The sequence below is a fragment of the Malaya genurostris genome, chromosome 3 (assembly GCF_030247185.1).
Source record: "Malaya genurostris strain Urasoe2022 chromosome 3, Malgen_1.1, whole genome shotgun sequence".
Classification (NCBI taxonomy): domain Eukaryota; kingdom Metazoa; phylum Arthropoda; class Insecta; order Diptera; family Culicidae; genus Malaya; species Malaya genurostris.
The window spans coordinates 2,443,870-2,470,023 of NC_080572.1; the positions used below are offsets into that span (position 1 = coordinate 2,443,870).

The 26,154-nt window shown below is 36.9% G+C and overlaps 1 protein-coding gene across 1 annotated transcript in view; it reads right to left on the reverse strand.

The window, feature by feature from the left end:
- The window catches only part of LOC131434643 (sodium-dependent serotonin transporter), an 86,403-nt gene that overhangs the window by 34,145 nt on the left and 26,104 nt on the right, over nt 1-26,154 (reverse strand). The window contains exons 2-5 of the mRNA XM_058601578.1: nt 22,453-22,807; nt 21,826-22,380; nt 8,272-8,602; nt 7,747-8,020 (exon numbers count right to left, since the gene is read on the reverse strand). Of these exons, the coding sequence (XP_058457561.1) occupies nt 7,747-8,020; nt 8,272-8,602; nt 21,826-22,333 (1,113 nt within the window). The 5' untranslated portion in view covers nt 22,334-22,380; nt 22,453-22,807. The remainder of the gene's footprint in view (nt 1-7,746; nt 8,021-8,271; nt 8,603-21,825; nt 22,381-22,452; nt 22,808-26,154) is intronic.

Sequence of the window (26,154 nt, forward strand, 5' to 3'; positions counted from 1 at the left end):
ATATGAATTAATGGAATAGTCTTAAGATTTAACTACGGACAGATGTAAATAAGAAAATGTTGAAAATAAATATTTAAAGAAATCTGTAAACGAGGAACTTAAGAAAAAATCAGAGGGTTGTATGCAAGACACAACCGATCACGATTACATTGAAAATGAAATAATTCTAAGGTACCCATAATATACACAAAAATAAAGATGATGATGGATGCACTAAAAGTCACAAATTACAAACTTGCTCTACTTTTAGTGTTTACATTTTTGGAGAATGATCAAAATGGCAATTAGATTCTTTCAGAACCTTTAAATGAAAGTCAATTATGATGATTTCAAAGTAACTTAAAAGATCAATTTTGGATACGAACAACCTCAAGATATAAACAGAGATTAGAGAAGATTTTCCATATTTTGATCGAAAAATGTAAATGTGAAAAATTTGAATAACCGTCAACCAATAAACTCAGTAATAGTGTAAGTTTAATGATCCTTCGTTAAAAAGCGTCGATAATCTTCGGAAAGTGTCTGAAAATAGAATGGCAGCAATACAAGGAAGAAAGTATGTGACACAGTCCGCAGAACATATTTTGTTACTTTAAATGATTTTCACTTTTGCATATTAAGGAATCAATGCATACGCAACCAAATACCTTAATTTTGTTCATATTGTAACTTGATTTTATTATTACATGAACGAACATTATCATAGTTACAACGAATGTAGTGATAAGACACTTGTTGTTTTGATGTAAATGATAATTTAACTGAAACCCGAGTTAATAAGGATTTAAATGATACATGTAAAATCGCAGATCAGCTTGTCTTGAGTTTATCTCTAATACTGTAATTTAATTGCATCTGATAATTCTATATATGTGAGTCGGTGCAACTTATTTGTGCTAAGTTCCGAATCTTTTGAAGCGTTTTATTCCTGATGGGACAACAGCAAATCGATTCTGCATAACGATTTTCATTGCATTATTTTTGCTACACTTAGTCTGGATCCCTTCTATAAGGTTCTTGGAAGCAAGATTAGACCAAAATATTATGCTTTATACGACTAAATCAATTTCTAACTATTCAATTAGGTTACACGATTATTGTTTGGTTTAATAATAGGGTCTGAGGGATTATGCTAAAAGATAGTTCTTTGTATAACACAACTTTATATTGAATTTATTTGCGCGCCACCATGTTGTTCGCAGGTAAATGGAGATTTCAGTATGCGAACTATCCGTTGACAAATTAAAACATTTTAAACTTTTTCGAATCAAGTTAAATGAGGAAAATTTATCAATAAATCACAGAGATACAAGCGCTTCAAATTAGGCTCGAAAAATCTATCGCCGATAATTCGAAGTTGGCCTGCTAGTTACCGGAGAATCAAGATAAGCCATGGGTAAACTAAAACAGAAATGTATTCGGGCATATATTTATAGAACCCTTTTTTGTGCTATAGTTCATACTGCGAAAATCGGACGAGAGTTTGACATCATTCACTGAAACTGTCATTGGCTCGTGAAAACATAGGTTAATTCAATCCAATCTTTCAATGGTATGCAATTGAAATACTTAAATCACGTTACCGCATAAGCTTAAGTTAAATGTTTTCGAATCGATTGGTAGTTAAATTATATAAATTTATCAACAAATGACTGAGTTATAAGCGTTCAAAATTATGATAGAAAAAGGTTACGCGGTTATTTTTGTATTTTTTTAAACTGACACCCAGCCTCGTACAATGAGTTAGCAAAAGCGACAATCCAACGAGCGAACGCATATACAATCTAGTCATCACCTCATATCGCAGATCAGCTTTTCTTGAGTTTATCTCTAATAGTTATGAATAAACCGGCTTAGGGGCTGGGGTCCACTAGGAGATTGATAGTACCTATTAGCGCTCTCCGGACTGTACCAGCCTAGATGCCGTGTGGAATCCGGCGGAAAAAAATGAACCAAGAATAGATCCACTGGGTTCCTGCTTCCATGTCGTAAAAGGCGACAATTGCAGGAGTTTCTTTTTTCTTTCAGTTATCAGATATTTTCAATGTTTTACTTCTGATTACTCTATTTTACTAAATCATCTCTTTATTCAACCTATCAATTTCCGTCTAGCTTCGGAGAAAAGTTTTATAAGGAATGATTTCTTCTTCCATGTTATAGATTGTCTTTCAAGATTATAAAATGAATGATAAAAATCAACCATTGCGCAAATCCGTTTATAGTACAAAGTTAATAACAGAGATAACATATATCGGTATATTGAATACATAGTAAAAAAAACTTGATATTAATATTTCAAACAGTAAATTAATATTTTTCTCGGTAGCCGGCTGCCCAGATCAACTAATATAACCAATTAATAATTTCAATAAATAATTCAAATAATAAAGCGGAAATAATAAAGAATCAAGACGCGTGTGAAATCTGTTGACCTTTGTTTGGTGATTTAAAATGATTTTATAATAACTGTTTAGAATATTTCAATGCAATGAATCAACTTTTTTGTCTAAATCCTATTCGCTCGTTTATTTTGCATCACGTAGTTTCATTTATAAAAACGTGCTTAATCCACCTAGCAGTGAGATGATACCTTTTTTTATCAATCCGCATGTGTTTTTTTTTGCATGACTAAAAAAAACGCGAAAGGTAGATGCATAAACGAGTGACTGCATACTCGACAGCCGGCTGTCCGGAGTTTTGTCAATTTCGGAGATTGACTGTTTCGTGCATTATATTGCCAGCACAAAGTAACACATAAAACGATAATACTTTAAAACATTCTTGGTAGCCGGCTACCCAGAGCAATAAACACATGATAACATTATTAAAACATTTACTAACAAAGTATCCTCTCCTGTGATGCATGTGGGAATGCAGAGGATTCCTCGGTTCTTAGTAGCAACATGCATCGAACTAACAATCTTTTCCCTCCCAAGTAGATCTGCATTCGGACGTGGCCGGCGTCGGTATTGATCAGCATGCATGGTTCAATACAGTTTGCACAGTGTGAAACAATGTGTTATTCCCAAACATGTTACTTCAAAAAATCATTTTGCAATCTCATTTGGTCCAGATCAATAACGGAGTAGCAACACACGGGCGGTCTCTAATGCTAATGCTAATGCTGAATAGTTATGAATAAACCGGCTAACGAGGCGGTTACAGTTTTGTATGCAAAAGACTTCCGCCACTTCCGACTAGTCGAACTAAGTCACTTCGACAGAATTGCGCCGCTGAATTTACATTTTCGTAGTAATGAAATCAAATTTTCGGTATAAATAATGCGGCTTTACTCCAACGGGTGTTCGAGTTTAACTATGGCAAATAATAATAGCTTTGCGTAGACCCGGAGAATGCATGTAGCTTTCGGTGGAATTACCCGCCAGTATCATTCACGTTTTTCCACGCTACTTAATTAGAGAGCACATAAACAAGACTAGTTCAATTGATGGAGCAGGCTGCGAAGTCATGCCTCTGGCGATTCTTTTTCGTAAATTTTCATTTGGCAATATTTTTAACCTCTTTCTTCTCGGTCACCTATAACATTTTCTTATCAGTGTTTAATAAGAATAGTTATGTCATTGGCCTTAATGGATTGCAGACTAATTTCACCATGTATCTTACTGATTACTTAACAAGAGTTGTTCAGGAAATGATAAATGATAATACAATAAAAAATAAGTCTAACAAAAATGTGTATAAATCGACCTAACTGTGTGAAGAGAAGAGAATCGGGCTTTGTTTTCACCACTCCTATCATCAGTTTGCATTGAACTGCATTTCGTTAACAGCTCTCTTTCGCATCTTCTTGTGGTTCCACTTGACGATAACTCAATTTAGCTCTTCTGAACGGAGCTCTGAAGTGTTCACGTCCTTGAGCAGCTCCTGTACGTCTTTTTCCGCAATGACAAGATGCCAAATCCAGAACGGATCAGTTACGATGCTTGAGGAAAGATAACAAATGTTTTTGAGGTAACTGTTGCATATAAATTTTCCAATTGATAAGCCACAAGCCCGTCTACACGAGTTATTTTTTGCGAAATTAATAGCTTAATGTGGTTAGAAATTTCTACCACCTTTCATCTCCCAGTCGCCGTTTGTCTTGATGATTTCGGTAAATGTCCACAGAAAAGCGATTGATAATATATGATTTATTAATTGATAACTTATCGATGGATCGGTACCCTTCAAACCTCATCAGAAGGAGCCTTATGTCGTTTTCGTTTTTAAATTGCACTACACTGGTGTAGCGAAAGCTGCACTGAAACCGTTCGTTTTTACCAATTGCACTACACCAGTGCTACACTTTTTCTGCACTGATACCACTGGTGTAGCACTCATCAAAAGTTTGGTGTAGCTCTGTGCAATGGAATCGTTTATTGTAGTCAATGGTTACTGTTTATGTTTTCGTCATTTTTGTTCGTTTATTCATACCTCAGTGTAGCACTGCACCGGTGTAGTGCAAATTAAAAACGAAAACGCCATTAGTTTTTACTGTTTGGAGAGTGACAAACGATAAGAGTGACAAATGAGAAACATGTAGTTTCCTCAAGGATTGATTGAAACTTGATCAACAACTCCAGTTAACAACTCTCAGTTCTTATTTTGAGCCACGCAGTTATCAACAAAGAAGGAGATTTTACGTAGAATAATAAGATACGTAATCAGTCGGTGTTGAACAGTCGTTCGCACCGCACGCGTATAGCTCTTGGCTCCTGGAATTTTTTTCTGGCTACCTAGAGTTTCATTGATTCAAGGCTTCAGTCTTTTTCAAGGCGACCTGAATCACTAACAGTCTTTTTTTTCACCTACTGACTGCGCCATATCGTAACCAAAGTAAGACACACGTGTTTCAAGTTTTGAACTTGAGAGAAAATTTAAAATTTTCAGACTAGACCAAATACGTCTACTCTCTGTAAGTTTAGTTCACAGAATCATTCTAATTCTTAGGTATTAATTTCAGTTTCTCCTTTTCCCAACGAATTCATAATAAATCAGTTTCCATATCAACGAAGTATAGTTGTTTATTGGAAAATTAACGGTCACCATAGTACGGCTAAATTTCCATTTACAGTGATATCAGTGTTATCGGTATTTTTATTAAAGTACATTTTTAATCTGGCCTGGCACTAACTGTGCAATTAATTATGTATTTTATTTTAATTATCTTAATGATATCAATTCATTAATCATGCATCATCCAATCTGGTATCGTTGAATATAATTCATCTTTACCACATGAAAGTCACAGTTGTATATAAGTTTACATCAAATTAGTCCTGCGTTTTGAGATAGTTTTATTTGAGAAATAGGTCTGATATAATAATCTCTTCTGTGTACTCTACAGGAAATACTTCTTACAAATGGCGAAAAAGCTCAAAAACTTGCTCAGCAGTTCGAGAGTGTCCACAATTTTAATTTGAACGTTGTGAGTCCTATTGAAAATGAAGTCTCACTGAAATTCGATCGTATTTCAACCCAAGTGTTATCACAAGATGACATTATTGAGACGAATTTTGATGAAATCAAGTCGATCATTAGGAAACTTAAAAACATAAAGGCTCCTGATAATGATGGAATTATTAATATTCTTATTAAAAATCTTCCCGATGTTGCCTTGAGAATCCTGGTTAAAATTTGCAACAAGTGTTTTTCATTAGCTTACTTCCCAAAAAGATGGAAAAACGCTAAAGTAATTCCTATCCTGAAACCTGATAAAAATCCAGCAGAAACATCAAGTTATCGACCATTTAGCTTACTTTCTTCTATCAGTAAACTTTTTGAAAAAATTATCTTGTTGACAATAATGTCTCATATAAATGAGAATTCAATTTTTTTACCAGAGCAGTTTGGATTTCGTCATGAACATTCAACTACTCATTAACTTGTCAGAGTAACGAACATGATAAAATCAAATAAATCTTCTGGGTTATCCACTGGAGTTGCTCTTCTAGACATAGAAAAAGCATTCGACAGTGTTTGGCACAAAGGTTTAATGTCTGATTTCCAGTTTCCTATTTATTTGATCAAAAAGATTCAAAATTATTTAACTGATCGTACTCTTCATGTTAGCTATCAGAATTGTAAATCTGAATTGCTATCCGTACGAGCCGGTATTTCGCAGGGTTCGAGCGTAGTTCCAATCTTGTATAATATTTTCACTTCTGATCTTCCAAATCTACCCGTTGGTTGTCAGAAATCGCTATTCTGTGACGACACAAGTCTGTTAGCCCAGGTAGAAATCTAAGAGTGAAGAAGCTTAAATATTTTCAGTGATTATTTGTCAAAATGGAAAATTTCACCAAATGCAGCAAAAACACAATTAATTATCTTTCCTCACAAGCCAAGAGCTTCTTTTCTTAAACTAAACAATAATCACATTATCAAATTGAATGGCTTGGAATTGCCATGGTCTGATCAAGCAAAATACATAGGTTTAACGTATGACAAAAAACTCACTTTCTAGGATCACATCCAGGCAAAGTGTAATAAATATATCAAATGTTTATATCCTCTTATAAACAGAAATTCTAAGCTCTGTCTAAAAAAAAAACAAATTATTAATTTATAAACAAATTTTCAGACCAGCCATGCGTTATGCAGTGCCAATTTGCTCAAGTTGTTGTTCCATCAGGAAGAAAACACTTCATAGGGTTCAGAATAAAACTCTGAAAATGATTTTGAAGCGTCCTCCCTGGTTTAGAACAAATGAGTTACATAGACGCACAAATGTAATGTCACATAATATAATAAGCAAATTTCGACAAAAATCGATGCAATCTTCATTTGAATCGATTCACTCTCTGTATTAGTTAGTAAGTTAGTATATAAGTTCCTTTTCCCCATTACACAATACAAGTAGGTTTAGAATCTTCCCTACACAAAAATCTCAGAATTGCGGAAGCAAATGATGTCCTCATGGTAATAACCAAATCATGTATTCAATAGGGCTGAAAAGTCACCACTTGTGGCTGAACACCCAATTTAAATCTTAATAATTTAATTTTAACTCATATTCCAATAAATAGTTATTTAAAAAAAATATATGCTTAACGGGAGTCGATGGAAGCAGCTGGTTATGTCAGGCCGTTAGGCCGACCCACAACGGTTTCGACCCGCAAGCATGTATTTTCGTCTGAAGCAAAAGTTCCACTAAATGCCAAAATACCTTCAGAGAAAACAAAAAATACTTTGATTTGGCTTTGCATTCGATATTGATGCCTCATCTGGACTAACCCATGATGTTTGCGCTTAGGATTCTCAGGTCACCGTCACAATCCGGTGCAAAACATTTTGTCAGTAGCATTTTACAGAAGATTCGGCGATTCTCTTGCTGTCTTTGATTAAATTTATGTGGTACCCATTTTCCCATCTTACTCACTTTGCCCGTGACTCTTAAGCTGTCGGATCTTACTAGTTATGACGTCCAATAATCAAGTTTCTCACAACATAATGGCTACTTTTGAAGAATTGAAACCATCCCTTACGCGTTGTTTTCGCTAGAGCATGAGGACTAAAACCTAGCTCAAGCGTTTGATGCGATTCGGTAGTGAATTTATTCAAATCAAAACCCAAAAAAAAACTATGAACTACGAAGAGGATTAATTTTAACAAGAGAATAATAAACAATAATGTGACTAATGATGATAGTGCACGATGGAATGAAATTGGAAAAATAATTCATTAGTAATTCTAAGATCGATGACGGAAAAATTAATAACATCAAGTTACCAATCGCAAGCTTACCTTCGAATTTTTCAGTTTATGCCATTCCGGAGTCAAATAGTACCGAATTCCTTCCGCAGCTCCGGGTAGTGTGACTCCACGAGCCAACAGGATCAGTAAGACTACGTACGGGGCCAAAGCCGTCACCCAAACCGCCTTGCCAGCACTCTTGACACCTTTCCATAGGGCGAAGTACACCAATACAAACACACCAAAAACACACAGTGCCAGCGAGGGCTTTATCGGTCCCATATAGTCCAGTCCGTCCGATTTGTACTGCTCCAGAACCTGACGCCTAGCATGAAATTAAGTTTTAAACATTAATAAAATTTATCCCGTGTTCAGTGGAGTTTACGATAGCAAAACAAATCATTATCGCCTCCGTCCCAGTAGCTTTATGATAGTTAGTCTTAATGACTTTTACAATAAGTAGCATCGCGAATCGTCTACAAACCATAAAAGGACCGATAGCTCTCGTCGTAAAGACGACGAAATCCAATTTCCTACATTCGAATCGTAAAACGGCTCTAGGTGAAAACAACTTACTCGAAAAATTCTCTAGCTGGACTGGTACGGACCATTTCCACTTCGACACCACCCACAAGGGAACTGGCCAACGTCGTTGTCATATTGCCCAAGAACTCGGTCGTTCCATTGATGAATCCGGCGGTAGTAGTGGTTATATTCAGCACAGTCGTATTGTTTGCTGCCATGGCTGTAACCGGGGTGCAGGCATCCGTGTTCCATACATTACCGCATTTCGTCCACGGCAATTCGGAGTTAAATGAGGCGAATAGATAATATACTGCCCAGCCGATAATCGTGTTGTAATACATGCCCATATAAATATCGATCAGGCAAATTGCGTACCCGACACCTGTGGAATACGAAGGAAAAAGTAAACAAAAATTACCAAATTATCAGGATATCGTAGTAGGCGCGCGACAAAATGGTGCAGCGACCAGGTGCTTAAGTGCTTGCTCATTTGAACAATCGGATAAGTAGGCCCTGATGATGGGCGCTGTGGAGGAAACAATAATTTACTAAAAATGAAAATGTATGCAGTATAAATAAAACACATAACAAACCACTCGAACTGAGGAGCTATTTTTGAACATAAATATGCAAATATAAGTTTGGGTTCTACGCAGCACTAGCAGATAGAGGGAGCTTTGTTCGATCCATTCGAGTACATATGGAATCGATGGAACTAGCCATCGCCCATCCCCTTCTCATTATCCTTTAGTGAAGGAAACAAGGACACGAAAAACAATTGAGTGTACTCACGGGAAACATTTGATCGATTTTCACGCAATGCATTGATTCAATTTCGAAGTACCTCTAAAGGATACGTTGCCAGCTGGAAGAAGTGGGGCAACACTATTACCATCATCGATTGGAAAGATTATGAGGAAATCAGCAGAATAGAATAAAAGAAGAATAAAAGTTAGAATAAAATCGGTATATTGCTGTTGGAATTCTTTATGATGACCATTGTGGTAGACTCTCTCAAACAGACTGCATCAATCAAGCTGATCAACCTAATCATTTCAATCGGAGATAGTACATTTTGGCGGCACTGGAAAGGTAACGAACGTGACTTTTTTCTATTTTCTCACACCTAGCAACCTAAGCAATTTGTAGCCAAACAAGTTTTATTTTTCATGATTTGCTTTGTTTCACCCACTAATGCCTAGCCTACGCCGATCCGTATTGAAAACTCATCGGAAAGATACGAAAAGAAACGATGGAAAAACACTCATTACGTGATGATTTACCTTTCAGACTTATTCATCAAACCACCGAGGAAAAGCAGTGAAACAAGGCCAGCGAATCTCACCGCATCCTCGCATTAGTAGTTATATCGTACTTTTCATCACATCAGGTCTTCTTTGAACTAAGAGAAAGTCACATAATAGACATACCCGGTGGGAAAAGATTTTTCCTCCCCTCTTGCAAACCCTTGAGATTCGTTTTTCTTCTGCACAGGACACAAGCAGCAAACGTTGGCGCCAAACTGATACCAAAGGTAAACACTTCGTTTCCCTACTAACTTCATTCTAAAACGACTTTTAGATCTGATATCTCGATTCCGTAAGTTAAGTACTAATGATGAGAGCCGGGGAGCAAGACAGGAAGTAGAAAAAACGAACATTCGAAGAAGCAGAAAGGCAATAAAACACGTTATATTTGAACCTACAACCGTCTGCTTGGATTCGAAGTCGGATCGTGCTTTTTTCGCAGGTCGTCTACCATATTTTACTTTTTTCCCAAAAAGGTGAATTCGAGTTTGCAGTGATCCAAAAAAAAGAAAACCGTTCAATGCGACATATGAACCGTAGTAATAGTTGACTGGCGAATGTTCTTAACTGCAAAGACCGGAATCAATGGGAAATGTAATGATGCGAGAAAAATTGAGCCTGTAGATTGTATGAGAGAATTATGAGACTCAAAATTTATCCAGTCCACTGTGTCTAGATATAATCGAAAGTTAGCTTCCCTGTTAAAATGAACAATGATTTTAGTTGATAATTTCTTTGAAAAATGCGTGCGTAGGATGCAAAATGGATCAATCATAACAACCCAATCGCTTTAAAGAATTACAAGCACAACTAACGTGACCTGCAAAATCATGTTCGCTAACGACCCAATCAATGATTTATTTTCCACACGTTGCAATTTCCTGAAAACAAATCCTGAACGAAGAGAAGAGTGAGCGACCAAAAATCAGGCCAAACTTCTTCTCGAATGACTGACTGACTGACTGACTGACACAGCAGACACTGTGGAAGGTAAAGGGGAGCGATGAGGGTGTTTGGCGCTGTCAGAGCCTAGTATAATAACTTCAAATTGTTTATGAATAGACAATTTATGCTGTATTTATCCTGACCGGCTTCTGGAGAGCAAGGAATCACTCTGCCTGTTGCACGGCTGTCAAACGTGTGTATATCTATATTGATTGCCCGGATTGAGATGGCATGGAATTGAATTAAATTTTATGTGTCGCAAGAACGAATCCTTCCGAGAGGTTTACCCCCATGATGAGAAGTAGAAACTTTAAACGGATGTGCCAAATTAGATCAGATATCCGTAGATCAGATGGCCTTGATAGTTGAAGCAAAACTTTAATCATCTTGGTTTTTGCTACCAGGAAAAGCAAATGAAAGCGTCGTGTCATGTCTGCATAATGCCTGCTGCAAAACTTGAAGCAAAGTGAAGCCATTTAAATTATGGCAAATGGGCGAACGATTCAAAAATCAATGTTCCATTATGCTAACGGGGCTAAAGGGTTAACGAGTCACGACCAAAGATAATGTCACGAACAATTCATGATAGCACCGAACATGTCGGGACATTTCCGTACAATCACAAATCGTATCTATGCGGGCACTCGAGCGAAACCATACGTTTCATCCCAGGAGCTTACGCAAGAATCGATTTTCAAACTCATTTTTCATGTCGCTATAAGCAGTGACAAAGCTGTTCCGAGTAATTAAGCTAAGTTCAAAGGCATAGATTCTATTTAAATTGCAAGCAATCATCTAATAATTACAAGATTTTTTTTATTAAATTGTAATTTAAAAAATGAAAAAAACACTAAAAGATAGTTGGCATAGTAGGCTATGTTTGCCGTATCCCAGCAAGCTTTCTGAAACAAAAACTCTTGAAGCCGTGGATAGCCAATCCTGAAACCAGAAGGCTGTGTTTAAATACCAAATGCCTCTGATTCACACTATTTACAACCTGCCTTTATCATTCTTACGCGCTAATCACAAGGTCTAACAGTAGAGAAAAAAGTAATGCGAAAAATGTGAAACTTCATCCTTTTCAAACAAATTCTGTTAGCGACTGGTTGTCTCTCTCTCTCTCTCTCTCTCTCTCTGTGTGTGTTTACAAACCTTACCTGTTGAGGTTAATTCCTGATACAAATAAACCACAGCTAACCTTTCTTATGTGAGTTTGTTGATTTGCGGGCGAAAAGCAATGCCTGCTATTCTATATTTTTTATTTCAAAAGAGTAAGTCTTTCTGTGAATTCTTTCGTGTGGTTTGCTTTCGACTTGAAACATTCAACAAGTTGAACAAGTTGTATTCTTGTCAAACGATTGTCCTTGCGAGAAGAATGATATCATTATTTGTTAGAAGCTTTTTTGTTGCAAAGTGATTGTGCCTACCTTAGCTCGATTTCAGCAAGTTTAGAGGATTCCCAGAGTTTTCGCCGGAAACAGGCTTACTACGAATGACAAATACTTTCCATGCGTAGAAAGACTTCATGTAGCAGGCCAATAATGCTGTATGCTAGTTGTAACGGAACAATGTGATATAAACAGGTGGTCAGACCACATGGCTTGCTTGCGCTCGTAACCAAAACATTGTAAATAGTTCGGTATAACGATATACTTGAAAAACAAACATGATTTGGTTCAAGGCCAACTAGTTCGAACGGTGTAACGAAAGCAAGCACATGGTTTTTTATTTTACTTGGTTTGCAAAGTCAATTTCACTTGGTTGCAAAGTCAATTTCTCCAACACAAACGAGTTATGTTTGCCCCACCTGTTTCTACCTCATTGGTGTCGGAAAGCATTGAACATGTACCAAATATTCTTACCTTTGAACTCATGAATGGGAATTATATTGCCCTTATTGCAAGCTTTAATACCTCATTCATTCATTCCATATTGAAGTTTGATGGATCATACTGTTAGAACGAGAATCGCTGACTTCTTCAAGTTTCGCGTAGGCGTCGCTGGAAACGGCTATACCTGCCTCATGCGGTATAATGAGTTTAGAATGATAACGAGAACTGAAGATACTGTACATTTAAATTTCGATTCAAACCACCTTTCTTTTAGAACGGATATGACAGTTTGAAAGTTTGAGCACTAATTAAATTCAACCATAATCTATGAAATCAAGGGTCTTTTCATTTGAGTTTATGTTTGTGAAAATCGATGGGACTTTCATTTTGAGGTCTTTTGTTCACTATTTCAGATACTTTACGAACGGAAAACCAGCATTGCCATGTCTAGAAATTCGAGTTGTTTTGAGCGTAATTAAGAAGATTTTCACGCATTTTACACGATTTGAAATATCTAACAGTCGGATTCGGATGAAGCTTAAAAGCGAATCATGAGACCAGAAGACCAGAATTCGTTTGACTCCAACATTCAGAAAATCAGTCAAACCAGTTTCGAAAAAACTGATCGCATTATAAAACACAACAAGAACTAGGAAATACTTTTTCCAAAAAAATAAATCTAAATTCGTATACTCTGTGCGTTTGAAAAGCTTCGAAATCGTTCAAGCTCGGTAACGCCTTAAAATAATGGTGATTTACCTTGATTGTGGAACCACAAAGCCGATTCATGCTATTCATTTGAGTCGCTAATCTGAAAATCCACTAATCTTGTTCATTGTTGTGGTCGTCTTGACATATGCCCGAATCGAACGAGACAATCAAGGGTTTCCAACAAGCCGCAAAGGTGTCAAGTAATCCAGGATTACTCTAATTTTTTGCAAGTAATCCAGCAATCGGTGGATTACATTAGTAATTCAAAGTAATCCAGGTAATCGCTTATTTTTTCCAAATAATCCAAGCAATCAGGAAAAATCTTAAAATAATCCAGTGATCATATAGTAATCCGTTTTGCCTTTCTCTATAGAAAGGTAAAAGAATTACTGGAAAATCTGAGCTCCGAAGGCCCCTAGTGTTATATACCATTCGACTCAACTCGAAATTGGTTTTTCAATTTGGTGCATGCTGCTTCTAATATATCTTCGAAGCCTATCAGCACTTACCCTCACGGGCTGCATACGGAATACTGACAATAAACGAGATATTTTAACGATAATAATTTCGCCATCAAGCCTCCTGATTTTACCAAAGTTTGTTTTACAGTTACTGTCTCTTTACCGTATTCTTGAGCGCAGTATTTCAGATCAACATCAAAATCAGCATATGGGAGAAGATTTTTGATGTCAACAACCATTTCGTCGGTTATACTTTCTTTACAATCTGCCTGCATATACGAAGCGTCGTTGTCAGGTTCTAATGTAGTATGTATTCCATCGACTAGTTTCGTTGGTTGGTACGTCGAACTCATTGATCTGAGTTTTCTAAAAAAAAAAACTCTCGTTGCATTGATTGTTTTGAAACGGGGGTAAGAATATCTCGGCACAGTTATTCTGACGACAATACGTTATACTTTTAATCATTCCACGCCCATTTGATTCGATGCAGAAATATGAGTTGTTTGTGACAAAAAAATCGGTAACGTTCAAACTCATATCTACTAGCCAATCATACCAAAACCTGAGGCAATATATGGCATACCACATACGAAATATTCTTTCATCAGCTGTTAGATGAAAATCGTTGAACGAAGATAAAGTGTATCGTAGTTCTTTCAGAAATAAAACAGTGCCCTCATTTTGATAAATATGTTTTTTCAACGCCTCGAACACTTTTGGATGGATTTGCTTATAAACTATTTGGAAATTCATACGATCCATATCCGTAATTGGGCAGATTCGAGTCAAACTTGGAAGATGTTTTTTTGCAGCTTCTCTCTAAATGCCGGCATGAAGTTTCAAATACGCCTAACCCTGTAAATCCAGAACCGGAAGTCGGATCCGGACAAAATTCAATAACAGATTAAGAGACTATAAGACCTCTCATTTGAGTAGAAGTTTGTGAAAATTCAGTTGTTTCTTAGAATATGAAGTGAGTTTTTTTTACTAGACATTATAAAGCTTACAGTGAGATCAGCGCATTGCGAAATGTTGAGAATTATAAATATTTGAATAATGTGTATTGTAAATGTTCTAGAAAAAAGTTATTTTTGTGAAAAACTACGGGAGAAGTGCATCGCGAAGCATGGAATTCCGATACATGCCATTTCAAATGATGTTCAATCCATTGAAATCCTTTCATTTTTCATTCAAAATTACACATCGGTAGCAAAAATTCGTATCTGCACTGTGCATTTGGTTCTTCAACACGGTTGGAAACACGTGCACATGTGGGCTCTGATACCAATGAACTCGCTTGTAGTTTCAAATCCGAGCTTAAGAATAATATCATTAGGTAATGGCGTATCGGCGTCGCGGATTCTCGAAAATCTAGCTGGCGATCTGCAGTGGCCGGCTAATTGAATATAGCAAGTCAGCCAGATGGCGTTGGAGAATATCTATGTTGTCCGTATCATTCGGTTCGTGTGGGTCTGCGGGAAACCGAGGGCCCGGCGGGTGGCCCGCAAGCTGGTCATCGACTGGAGCGGTCTTCCGTGGGTGGTGATGGTGATGTTACGGAAGAGGATGAGAAAAAAAAGGTAAACATTCATCCCCCTGATCCAAGGTTTCGTCAATACCCTAGGGATAATGGAATGTAGCCATCGTTCCAGTTCGCCATTGCTCCATGAAGTTTGCCAATTTTCGAGAGTTTTCTGACGAGAGATACTGAAAAATTCATTGAAGCAGATTGGTCTTTCATAAATATCACCTTCTAATGCGCCCACCTTAGCCAATGAGTCTGCCTTTTCAATTCCCGGAATGGAGCAATGCGAAAGGACCCAGATTAACGATATTGTATAAGACCGTTCAGATAAAGTTTTCAAGTGTTCCCGTATTTTACCCAAGAAGTATGGGGGATACTTTCCTGGCTTTATTGCCCGGAGAGCTTCTATTGAGCTTAGACTGTCCGTGACAATGAAGTAATGGTCTTTGGGCAAGGCTTCAATGATCTCGAGGATGTACTGAATAGCAGCTAATTCTGCGACGTAAACTGACGACGGATCACTGAGTTTGTAAGAAGCGGTGATGTTCTATGTGCATGTGTTGTGTTTTGTTTATCCGTACGACCACATGTCCAATTTCAAAATTTCGACCACTGTTTCCGATGTTGCCAGAATCGAAAGCTTGGGACTCCACACAACAATTCACCATTATTCGGGAAGAAGGATCCGGACAACACTTCAGAAGCTTTGTATGGGTTCAGAAGACATTTCATTTGAATCTAAGTTAGTGAAAATCGTCCATCTCCGAGAATAGTCAAACGTTACTAACACATATACACAGACAGACATTGTACGTACTCGAAGAGCTGAGTCGACTCAAACGCAGGTTTTCACAGTGATTCCTAAGCCTTTCTCTATGAGAATTTTTGGAATAATTTGTGAAATTCATACTTCATACTCATACTTCTCTCTTTCTTCCTTCCGTTGAATCTAATGGCTACAATGAGTCATTCGTCAGAATGTGCTAACTTAATCGCTGCTCAAATGTTTTCTACTGTCACTTAACTCGTAATACTACTAGGAGTTTATTTCTGAGATCATCTTCGCTTTGTAATATATCTTTTCGAACTTATTGTCTAAACCCATTATTATCGTAAGTATGCGAGGGAAAGTAGCTTTGCAGAGATTCGTAGGAAGCATACAAAATAGAGCTGCCCTCTTTCCAGTTTATGACTTTACTAAACTTATTTCGTGTAACTCATTGTTGAGAAATTCCCAGTACTATGAACAACAGGCTTTAATTATCAGTATGATTAGAATGATTTGATTAGAAATTGTTAGTAGAGTAATTACATAAATGTATCATATGAATGTTTGTAATATATTTGTACAAAAGGTGAGAAAGCTTTACGCCTGCTGAAGACATTGTTGGAATAGCTATATAACTATGCTCCAATAGGTATTTAGAGGCTCCAACAATAAATCAATAAAACATACATCTGCCCATTTCTCTATCACGTTATTGTTCTCAAGAATTTTTTTTCTAAGCATGTTTATATCCTGCTATTATATAGACATTAGACTCAAGGAAAAGTGCAAAGTTTGAATTATTGTATTACATAGTTTGACATAAATTAACTCCAGTGGACTGACCCCTTGACTATGCTTGACTATATTGTTTAAAAAATCAAATAATTTCAGATAAAATTTAACCATTTCACAAAGTTCTGGTTTTCCGAATCGCAAATCACTTCCTATAAAAAAACTCGAACAGGAAATTTTGGCAATGAATTAAAAATAGTTTGATATCATGTTAATTTTTTTCAAAATTTCATTTTAAATTTTAGATGCCGTTCCAGTTAAAAAATTTAAAATCACGTTTTCCCATTTCAAGAAGTATGAAAGTAGAAGCAAATATAAACTCAAGATTACAATGTCCCATACGATTAATTGAAAAATATTGTGTCAGTAATCGTGAAGCAGTTGGTTCAGTAATTATGTAATTTTATTAACCATCCGTTAATAAGCGTCGACTAGTTCCGACAAAATGTCATGGAGACAATACAAGTTAGGAAAGAAGCAAACATATGTTTACATTCAGCATATAATGATTTCTTACCTCAACGCACCTAAATGCTTCGTAGGATGAGGCAGTAACAAACTAAATAAGTTCTAAGCAATATTTCCAAGTAGTTTGTACTTTCTTTTTTTTAGAATCACTGGATATAAAGCAAAACTGCTCAATACCGTTCATACTGTAACTTGATATTGTTCCAAACATAAACAATCATTGTCATAGTTACGACGTATCTACCGATCAGACGCTTGTTGTTTTGCTTCAAAAGACTGAAACTGTCAGTGAACCAAGTTCATCGAGGGGTTCTATTCAAATGATTCATAAGAAATCGCAGACCACTCCATCTTGAGTTCATCTTTGGTAGAATATCTTATTGTAAACATATCCAGATAAAAGTTGCAGTTTTCTAAGCTAAGTACATGCTTCATTAACATTTATATTAAATAAAATATAACCAACCAATTTAAAACTTTTTCTTTGGGGAATCTCGATAAACCTCAAGATAATTATTAAATATTCTATAAATGGAAATATGCACTTCCTACTACGCCGTTTGCCGTTTTTTTAAAACCTCGATTTCTCTCGATTTAACTGAATTCCTGCTGAAATCGAAACCAACACAATAGTATAGTATTTTTTCCCATAAATACGTTTATTTCATAAGCAATATACATAAGTTTTTCTTCGCCGTGGCATCCACAATACATAGTACTTTAAACCTAATACATTACGAATATCATATTAGTATGTTGGTATTCATTAGTTAATCTAAACACTGTTAATTATTTTGTGCATGATCTTTTAACTATTTCAGGTTTGTTTGTATCAGTTCATCACTTTTATTCAATGTAAGATAGCCGGCTATTGGTTGAACTCATGGAAGAGAAAACAGTCTAATATGAAATAAAAATTTAAATTAAAACTTCAATGGACTTAATAAAGTGATAGACAAGTTTCATTTAGGGAAGGTCACGACAAGCAAGAATGTCGCGACATTGGGACATTGGACAGTCTACTTTGGCTACGCAAGGAATTTATTAGTTGAGATCTGACATCACGATACTCCACGCATGTTCAAACGACATGATCAATATCGCGATAACCTTCGCCACAAGCACAATGATTAGTTTCGGAAAGTCCAATTCGAAGAAGGTGTGCATCTAACGTGTAGTGATTGGAAATGAGTCTGGACATCACACGAATGAAGTCCCTACTCACATCCAGTCCCCTGAACCGTGCCTTTGTCGATATTTTAGAAATAATTGAGTGCATCCACCGACCCAGGTCATCTTTATCCCAAGAAGCTTGCCAGCTGGCAAGTGTTCTTTGGCGAGACGAGCTATAGAATTCGTTGAAAGCAATCGGTCTCTCATAAATTTCAATCTCAATAGAACCACGTTTGGCTAAAATATCGGCTCTTTCGTTGCCAGGAATGGAGCCATGAGCCGGGATCCAAACTATTGTGATTTGATAATTATTGTTCAATATGTCGTTCAGGCACTGTTTTATTTTGCCTAAGAAAAACGGTTCATTTTGCCAGCAGCGTTTGAGGTTTGGAGATAATGTGACGATTACACTCAAACTATAATGAACTGCTGCTAACTCTGCTATATAAACAGCTGCAGGTTCTTTAAGCCGAAACATTATTGTTGAATATACCAAATCCAGTAGCCTCTTCAATTCGTGATCCGTCCGTGTAAAACATTTCCTCAGAGTCAATATGCCTGAACTTACTTGTAAATATTTTTGGGATTTCCTTCGAGCGTAGGTGTTCCGGGATTCCACGCACTTCACGCTGCATGGATGTGTCGAAAAATGGAGTTGAGTCAGGGACATTTAGGAGGGTGTCACGGATAGGAATATATCTTGAAGGGTTGATTTACTGTGACCTATGGTTAAAATATATTGTCATGAATCTTGTTTGAGATTGAAGCTCAACTAGCCTTTCAAAGTTGTTAATAACCAGGGGATTCAGTACCTTACATCTTGTTAGCAGTCGCGATGAAAGCTCCCAAAAACGATCATTTAATGGAAGAACTCCCGCCAGAACTTCAAGACTCATTGTATGTGTTGAATGCATGCAGCCTAAGGCAATTCGCAAACAACGGTACTGAATTCGCTCAAGTTTGATAATATGAGAGTTTGCAGCGGAACGAAAACAAACGCATCCATATTCCATCACTGAAAGTATCGTTGTTTTATACAATTTTATTAGATCTTCCGGATGAGCACCCCACCAAGATCCTGCTATTGTTCGAAGAATATTTACTCTTTGTTGGCATTTTGTTATCAGATACCTAATGTGTCCTCCCCACGTGCATTTGGAATCAAACCACACCCCAAGGTATTTGAAAGTCAAAACCTGTTGGATCATTCTTCCCATCATATGAAGCTGAAGCTGCGCGGGATCATGCTTTCTTGAAAAGACGACCAGCTCTGTTTTCTCCGCAGAGAATTCGATACCCAGATGAACAGCCCAAACGGACAAGTTATCTAAGGTATCTTGCAATGGTTTTTGCAGATCAATAACTTTAAATCCAGTGACTGAAACCACGCCATCATTTGCAAATTGTCTTAGTGTACATAGGGATACAAGACAGCTGTCAATGTCATTCACGTAAAAATTATAAAGGAGCGGACTGAGGCATGAGCCTTGCGGGAGACCCATGTAGCTAATTCTGGATGTTGCCAAATCGCCTTTTGAAAAATACATGCATTTCTCTGACAAAAGGTTGTGCAAATAGCAAATAATTATTTAAAATCGCTGGAAGTCCATGTTGATGGAGCTTGTCATAAAGAACATCAATGGAAACTGAATCAAATGCTCCTTTAATGTCTAAAAATACAGATGCCCTTTGTTGTTTTTGAGCAAAGGCAATTTGGATGTCAGACGAAAGCAATGCAGGGCAATCATTCGTCCCTTTATTTCTACGGAAACCAAACTGAGTATCTGACAACAAACCGTTCGTCTCGACCCAAGTGTCGAGACGTCGTAGAATAACTTTTTCGAACAATTTTCTGATGCAGGACAACATTGCAATGGGTCTATATGAGTTGTGATTGGAAGCTGGTTTACCCTTGGGATTCTTCACCAAGTTGAAATTAATTCTGTCCCACCCAGGAGCGTTATTGTTACAAGACATGAGTGCTATGGATTCCATAATTGAAAAGGGGCTATCAATGAAAACATTATTTGGAGAAGACTGCGTAGGAACAAAATCTGGGCAAACTTTCATCGCAAAATTAAATATCCATCGGTTCGAGTATTCCTCACTTTCATTTCCTACGTTACGATTCCTCATTCGTCTGGCCGTATTCCAAAGAGTGCTCATTGAGGTTTCTCTTGAGAAACCTTCGACAAAATGTCTCCAATAGCTACATTTCTTGGCCCGAAGTATGCTCTTGTATTTGGTTTCTAAAGTCAAGAATTTTTCAAAATTCTGAGGTGTTCCTCCTCATCGTTTTAAAAACGTCTTGAAAGCATTTTGTTTCGCGTGTTTAGCATCTGAGTACTCTTTGTCCCACCAAGGGTTTGGAGGCCTTCTGTTAGACGATGGGCCAAGAAATCGTTTGGTTTGGACTTGTTCTGCGGCCTCCAAAATCGAACAAACGAGGAAGTCATATTCTTCAAGTGTGGGAAGCTCTTCCATTGAATTCAAGGTACTTGAGATACTACTTTGGTATTTAATCCAGTCAACATTTTTTGTCAAATCATATGGAATATTAACTGAATTAGCAATGCCTTTGTTACTGCTAATTGAGATGATGATTGGTAAGTGATCGCTACCGTGTAAATCAAGAAGATAGTATAGTATTTGACCTGCTACATAATATGTAAATTTGATTTTATTCTAAGAGTGCACATACTTCATATTACATTGAAAGTCGTATTCAAAGTTTGCTCGTATTTCACAACGCATCAAGATGAGCCACGTACCGCACACACTAGCCTACCATACAAGATATAGAAAGTGCTTCAAATGGAGTAACCGGGTATGTTTTTTTTCTAGAACATAGTACAGATTCAAATTAAATAAATATATGACAACCCAGGTATTAAATAAATATATGACAAAGCAGCTACCACTGTAGGCACAACCAGAAAAAAAAACAACACGTCATGGCTTTCAAACTAGCTTAAACTGGGTTGAAATTCGTAGAACTTGGCAAGACGAGAAATCATAGCCGTTGATATCAACTCTTTGATTGATTGTCTTGATTCTAGTAACCGAATATCATTATCATTCGACCCCTCATGACAATTGCCTTTTGTTGGTTGAGGATTTGCCTACAGAATGCGCAAAATTTCACACCAGGTGAGTCAGCTGTAGCGCTTAGTTTGATAAAAAAAATCGAATAGACAGAACGAATGGATGAGGATATTTTCAAACAATAAGCAGTCATATGTCAGCTTTACCGATTTGGTATGAGGAAGTCAAAGAGATTAATTTAACGTTTTCGTGTGACATCAAATTCAGAAGACGAGACAACATTAATCCTAAATATCCATTCGTATAAAAGTTGATCAAAAGAAACAGTTCAGTTTCAGTTGTCGTTGCTTATGTTGAGACGTTAACTGACAGAAAGTGGAACGAAGCCGTCTGCTGAGACTATCGAAAGAATACTCTGCTATCCAGGGATTCGGCCAAAACTCTTGCAATGAAAAACTATGCATTTCAATAAATGATTGCATTTTTCGCATCCCAGCAGGGAAATCATTATTAAAGAAATATCATGAAAGGAAAAAGCGGAAAAGTTCAATAGAGAGAATTTTTTAATCTCACTCACCCTTCAAAGCAGGACAAATCCGTTTCCAAATCGTGAGGCAGCCGCACCGATGAAACTGTCCCAGGGCCAGTTCCATGTAGAACAACGGTAACCCTCCGAACAGCAGCATGATACAGTACGGAATGAGGAAAGCTCCACCTCCGTTCTGATAGCAGATGTAGGGGAAGCGCCAAACATTTCCCAAATCTACTGCAAATCCAATCACAGCAAGCAGGAACTCAGTCTTCTGACTCCACGTTTCCCGGCGTCGCTCACCGGTCAGCGTAACCACCAATGCTCTTTCTTTATTGACACCGAGATGGCTCACTTTCGGATTCAGAGCCGTTGTTTCCTTCGCATGATCATTCGATGTCGTATTGGAGTCCGGATCTGCACCGCCATCCCCGCCGGGATCAGGTCCAGCATCGCCGGTCACATCACCATTTGAGTGCCACGATTCACGCTGTTTGCTGTTACCTTGATCGTAGCTGGCGTTGGCTTTCGTTGTTGTGCTCGTATCATTCGTCATTTTATTCACTGACCGGCACCAGAGTTGGCATATGACACACGCCTACTCTGCTCGTGTGATAAATGGATATTTCAAATAGATCTCATCCCTGTTTGGTAGCGTTCAAACATTCCACTTACCAAGTAATGACAATTAAAACACGAACACCGATCTACTGTATTCCAACAGAGAACTAACCCCTTTTGTGTTCCTACATTTGGAAGGAGAAACTAAAAATGAAAACCCCTTCAGTTCTTCGTTCGGGCGTTGTAACAAATTTTTCGCTTAGTTTTTCTCCCAGTGAATCTTCCCGGAGGCACCCGGATTTGTTGCAAAATGTTGCGATGTACGCCTCGCGATGGCAGCGAAAATGGCCACCGCAGACCACTTCAAGATTCTAATCTCGTGTGCTATTATACCCGGTGCTCTCCTCATTATTGCCTGGACATAATGTCGCTATCATTTCGAACGAATGTCCAACGGGTGCTGCAACATCTGCAAATAAATAAGGAAAAAAATTGGAAAGGTATTCATTAGAAAAAGGTACTTTGGTTGACGATTTAAGTTGCGGTTTCAGTGTTTTGTGCAAAGAAAAAAAAACTGCTTGAAAAAAAACAAATGCGAGCAAGGCCTTCCCAAAGCCAAATAGGTACTTAAAAGTTGTCTAGTCATATCTGGAAACCAAATTTTTCGTTTTTCCGGAAACTTTTTTCCTCGTTTGCTTCGGTTACCATTAATGACAGCGTCATTTTTACGTTCCCACATTGTAGGTAATCATTGGGTAGGGGAGGAAACTGTCACCCGTGCGTTCAGATGGAAAATTATTTGTCTGTTTCTATTTACGCACCCACAAGCGAATGATGATACTGCTGTTACTCTTTTGAAGGGAAAAACAACAAATCTGTTAGCCTCATCCAAAAAGTAGGACTTCGTTTCCGCACGTTTTTCGAGTGTGTGTGAAGTTGTATAACATCGTCATTCATATGTCAATACCCATCAAAGCAAGCGGATAGTGACAATAAAATTTGAAAATAATCTTTCAGAATGTCTGTTTGTTTTGTGTATCAGACACAAAACCTGGTTTACGCATAATATTTGATCACATGAATTTGCCCTAGGATACGTAATCTTTGTCCAAGTTGGTTTGGATAAACACAATCCACCGATTTAAGCTCTATTTTAGATTTTCTTTTCTGATTGTGTCGTCTGTTTGTTTTGCTCCTTATTTCAGTAAGTCTGACGAAAAACGAAAACTCAGTTTCCTTTTTTCGCAGAGTTTAGTGCTCTCGTTTCGCAAAACAGATGACGAACATAGGAGGATTAACTACGGATCTGGAAATTGTCTTCAAACATCGTTGACAATGACTGTATTGTATTATTTACAAATTCTGTCATATTTTGAGATTTAGCACACATAAAATAACTTGGAAGCCAACTCCACGAAGCGAACAATCCAATATATCTGAAACAGAGACACTGCTGATGAAAATGAATTTGTCTAAAAGTATTTGTCATAATTATTTGAGCCTCACTTACGAGGCCAACTTGAGATGAAGTACAGGCTTTGAAGATCTCTATCACTATTAATCACAATATGCCGGAAAATGTTGATAAAAATTTGAAGAAACTTCTTGGAATGTATCACATAATGAAAATAAACTCCTCAAGATTTCTGTATTGTACTCCAAAACCAGTCTCTATACTAGTTCATTACACGGGAAGTATTTTCTTATCAAGCTAAAATTATGTATGGTAAAACTATTACATACTACGCTTGAGACTCAGATAGCGAATCATTTCGCGAATTATTTCAACTTATAGATAAAATATAGTCTCGAAAAAAACTTACTTCGATTGACAAAATATTCTAGAATATAACATTTTTGCAATGCAGTAAATAACTACTCGACTATCAGGTTTAAACCAAAAGTTAAAATTATTCGCGAAATGACAAATAACGACATTCAAAAATGAAATTCACACATTCCATATTCAAAATAGTCCGAAAGCTGGAAATTATCGCATTTTTCAAAACAGGTCAAACTTTAAACGTTTGAAGTATGCTAGAAAAATATGTTTAAATCAAATTAGAAGAATCAAATTATGTTTAAGTCAAATTAGATAGAAACTCATAATTCTATCGAATTTTCGAACAAAATAACCTTCCGACGGCCGGAGATAAGATTGAATATCAGTGCGGAAAGCCCATGTCACGCCAAAGAATGAAATTCTATCGGAATAACCTGAGATGTTGTCACCGTCGATGTCATGCTTCTAATACAAATAATCTTCGTTCGGCGTATTCGTAAGCTCTGTGATAAAAAGCGACGAAACACGTTTCAACGTATCAAAGCATACGAATTTGAAAATGATTCAAAACGAAAGAATGTGATCTATTTGAAGAAATCTGTTTAGTAAGATAAAGTGTTTATTTTACATTTATTGTTGTTCTCGTTTGAGAAAAAACTTTCATTTTCAACATGTAATTTTCATACCCAGTGTTGTTCTCAATCTTAAGGCTTAGTTAAGGAAAATTTGTTACATATTTTTTAACTCAAAACATTACCCATCGGATTATTTAAACTTTGTACTGAAACAATTTCTTGAGCACAAATAACGGCCTTTTGTAACAAACTCCACGATCAATCAATAATCTTCCACGGATTCTGTTGTGTGAAGGCCCTCAATTCTACGTCCTCTAAAATTTCCGCAGTCCATCTTCAATTCAAAAGTGTTCGCTTTTGAAAGGTTTTAACCGCTCCTATCTCGTCGATACATCGATATATTTCGTTCAATAAACATCCAAAAGCAAACAATAGATTTAAGCTGCAATTATTTCATGATAAACAATCTAAGCATTTGGTAAAGAAAATAACAAGACGTCGAATGAAGTGAACCAACACTCGTATTGATGTAACGTTCTGGACAATTGGTAAAGTAAAAATCTTCAGCAATATGGGATAGTAATTTTCGGTGTGTTGAATAAACAGCAGAAAAAAACTGGATATGTTCATCTCATCACTAGTGACGGATAATATATTTTAAGGTATGTTACATGTCACACTTCAAATTGATGCAGGATAAACCAGCTATACTTTCTTGGTTTCCGGCTACCCAAAACAAATCATTCAACCAATAGTCACTTAGGGATTTTGGTATCTAATGGGTACTGGCTTGTGTTAAGGTAAACATGACGAATTTTGTTCATTTTACGTTTTGCCTTTACCGTTTATGCTGAAACGTTTGGTGGCCTTTAACAACATAGGCTACTTCAACAATCCAACGACATAAACTGCTAATGCAATGATGAGTCGAAAGCAAAACATTAACAACAACCAATTAAAGTTATAATATGCAGAATAATTAATACACTTGCTTTATCTGTCGAATAGAGACTGAAGACAATTTCAATATGAGTCCGATATGAATCAACTAGTTTGAATAAATCATATTCACTTCTTCCTACTGCTGTAGTGAATTTCATTTTGAATATTGTTAGGAAATAATCTAGTTTTATGTGTTTCATTTCATTTCATTTTGATTTTTTTAGAGACTAAACATTTTTTGTGCTATCTAGGATAGGCGGTTCAATGCATAAGGCACTGGTCTTATAAGCCAGTTTGTCGTATGTTCGAGCCTCGACCTGGAAAGATTCTTAGTGTCAGTAGAATCGTAGCACCAGCCACGCAATGGTTCTATATACTTTGAATCTTTGAATCGGATGCGAAGTTGATTGAAACAGAACGTCAAATTCCACTACAGCAATGTAATGTAAAGAATTTTATTTTCCGAAATTTCCTGTTCGCTCCTAGATAGCATTTAATATTTTTCTTTTAGATTTA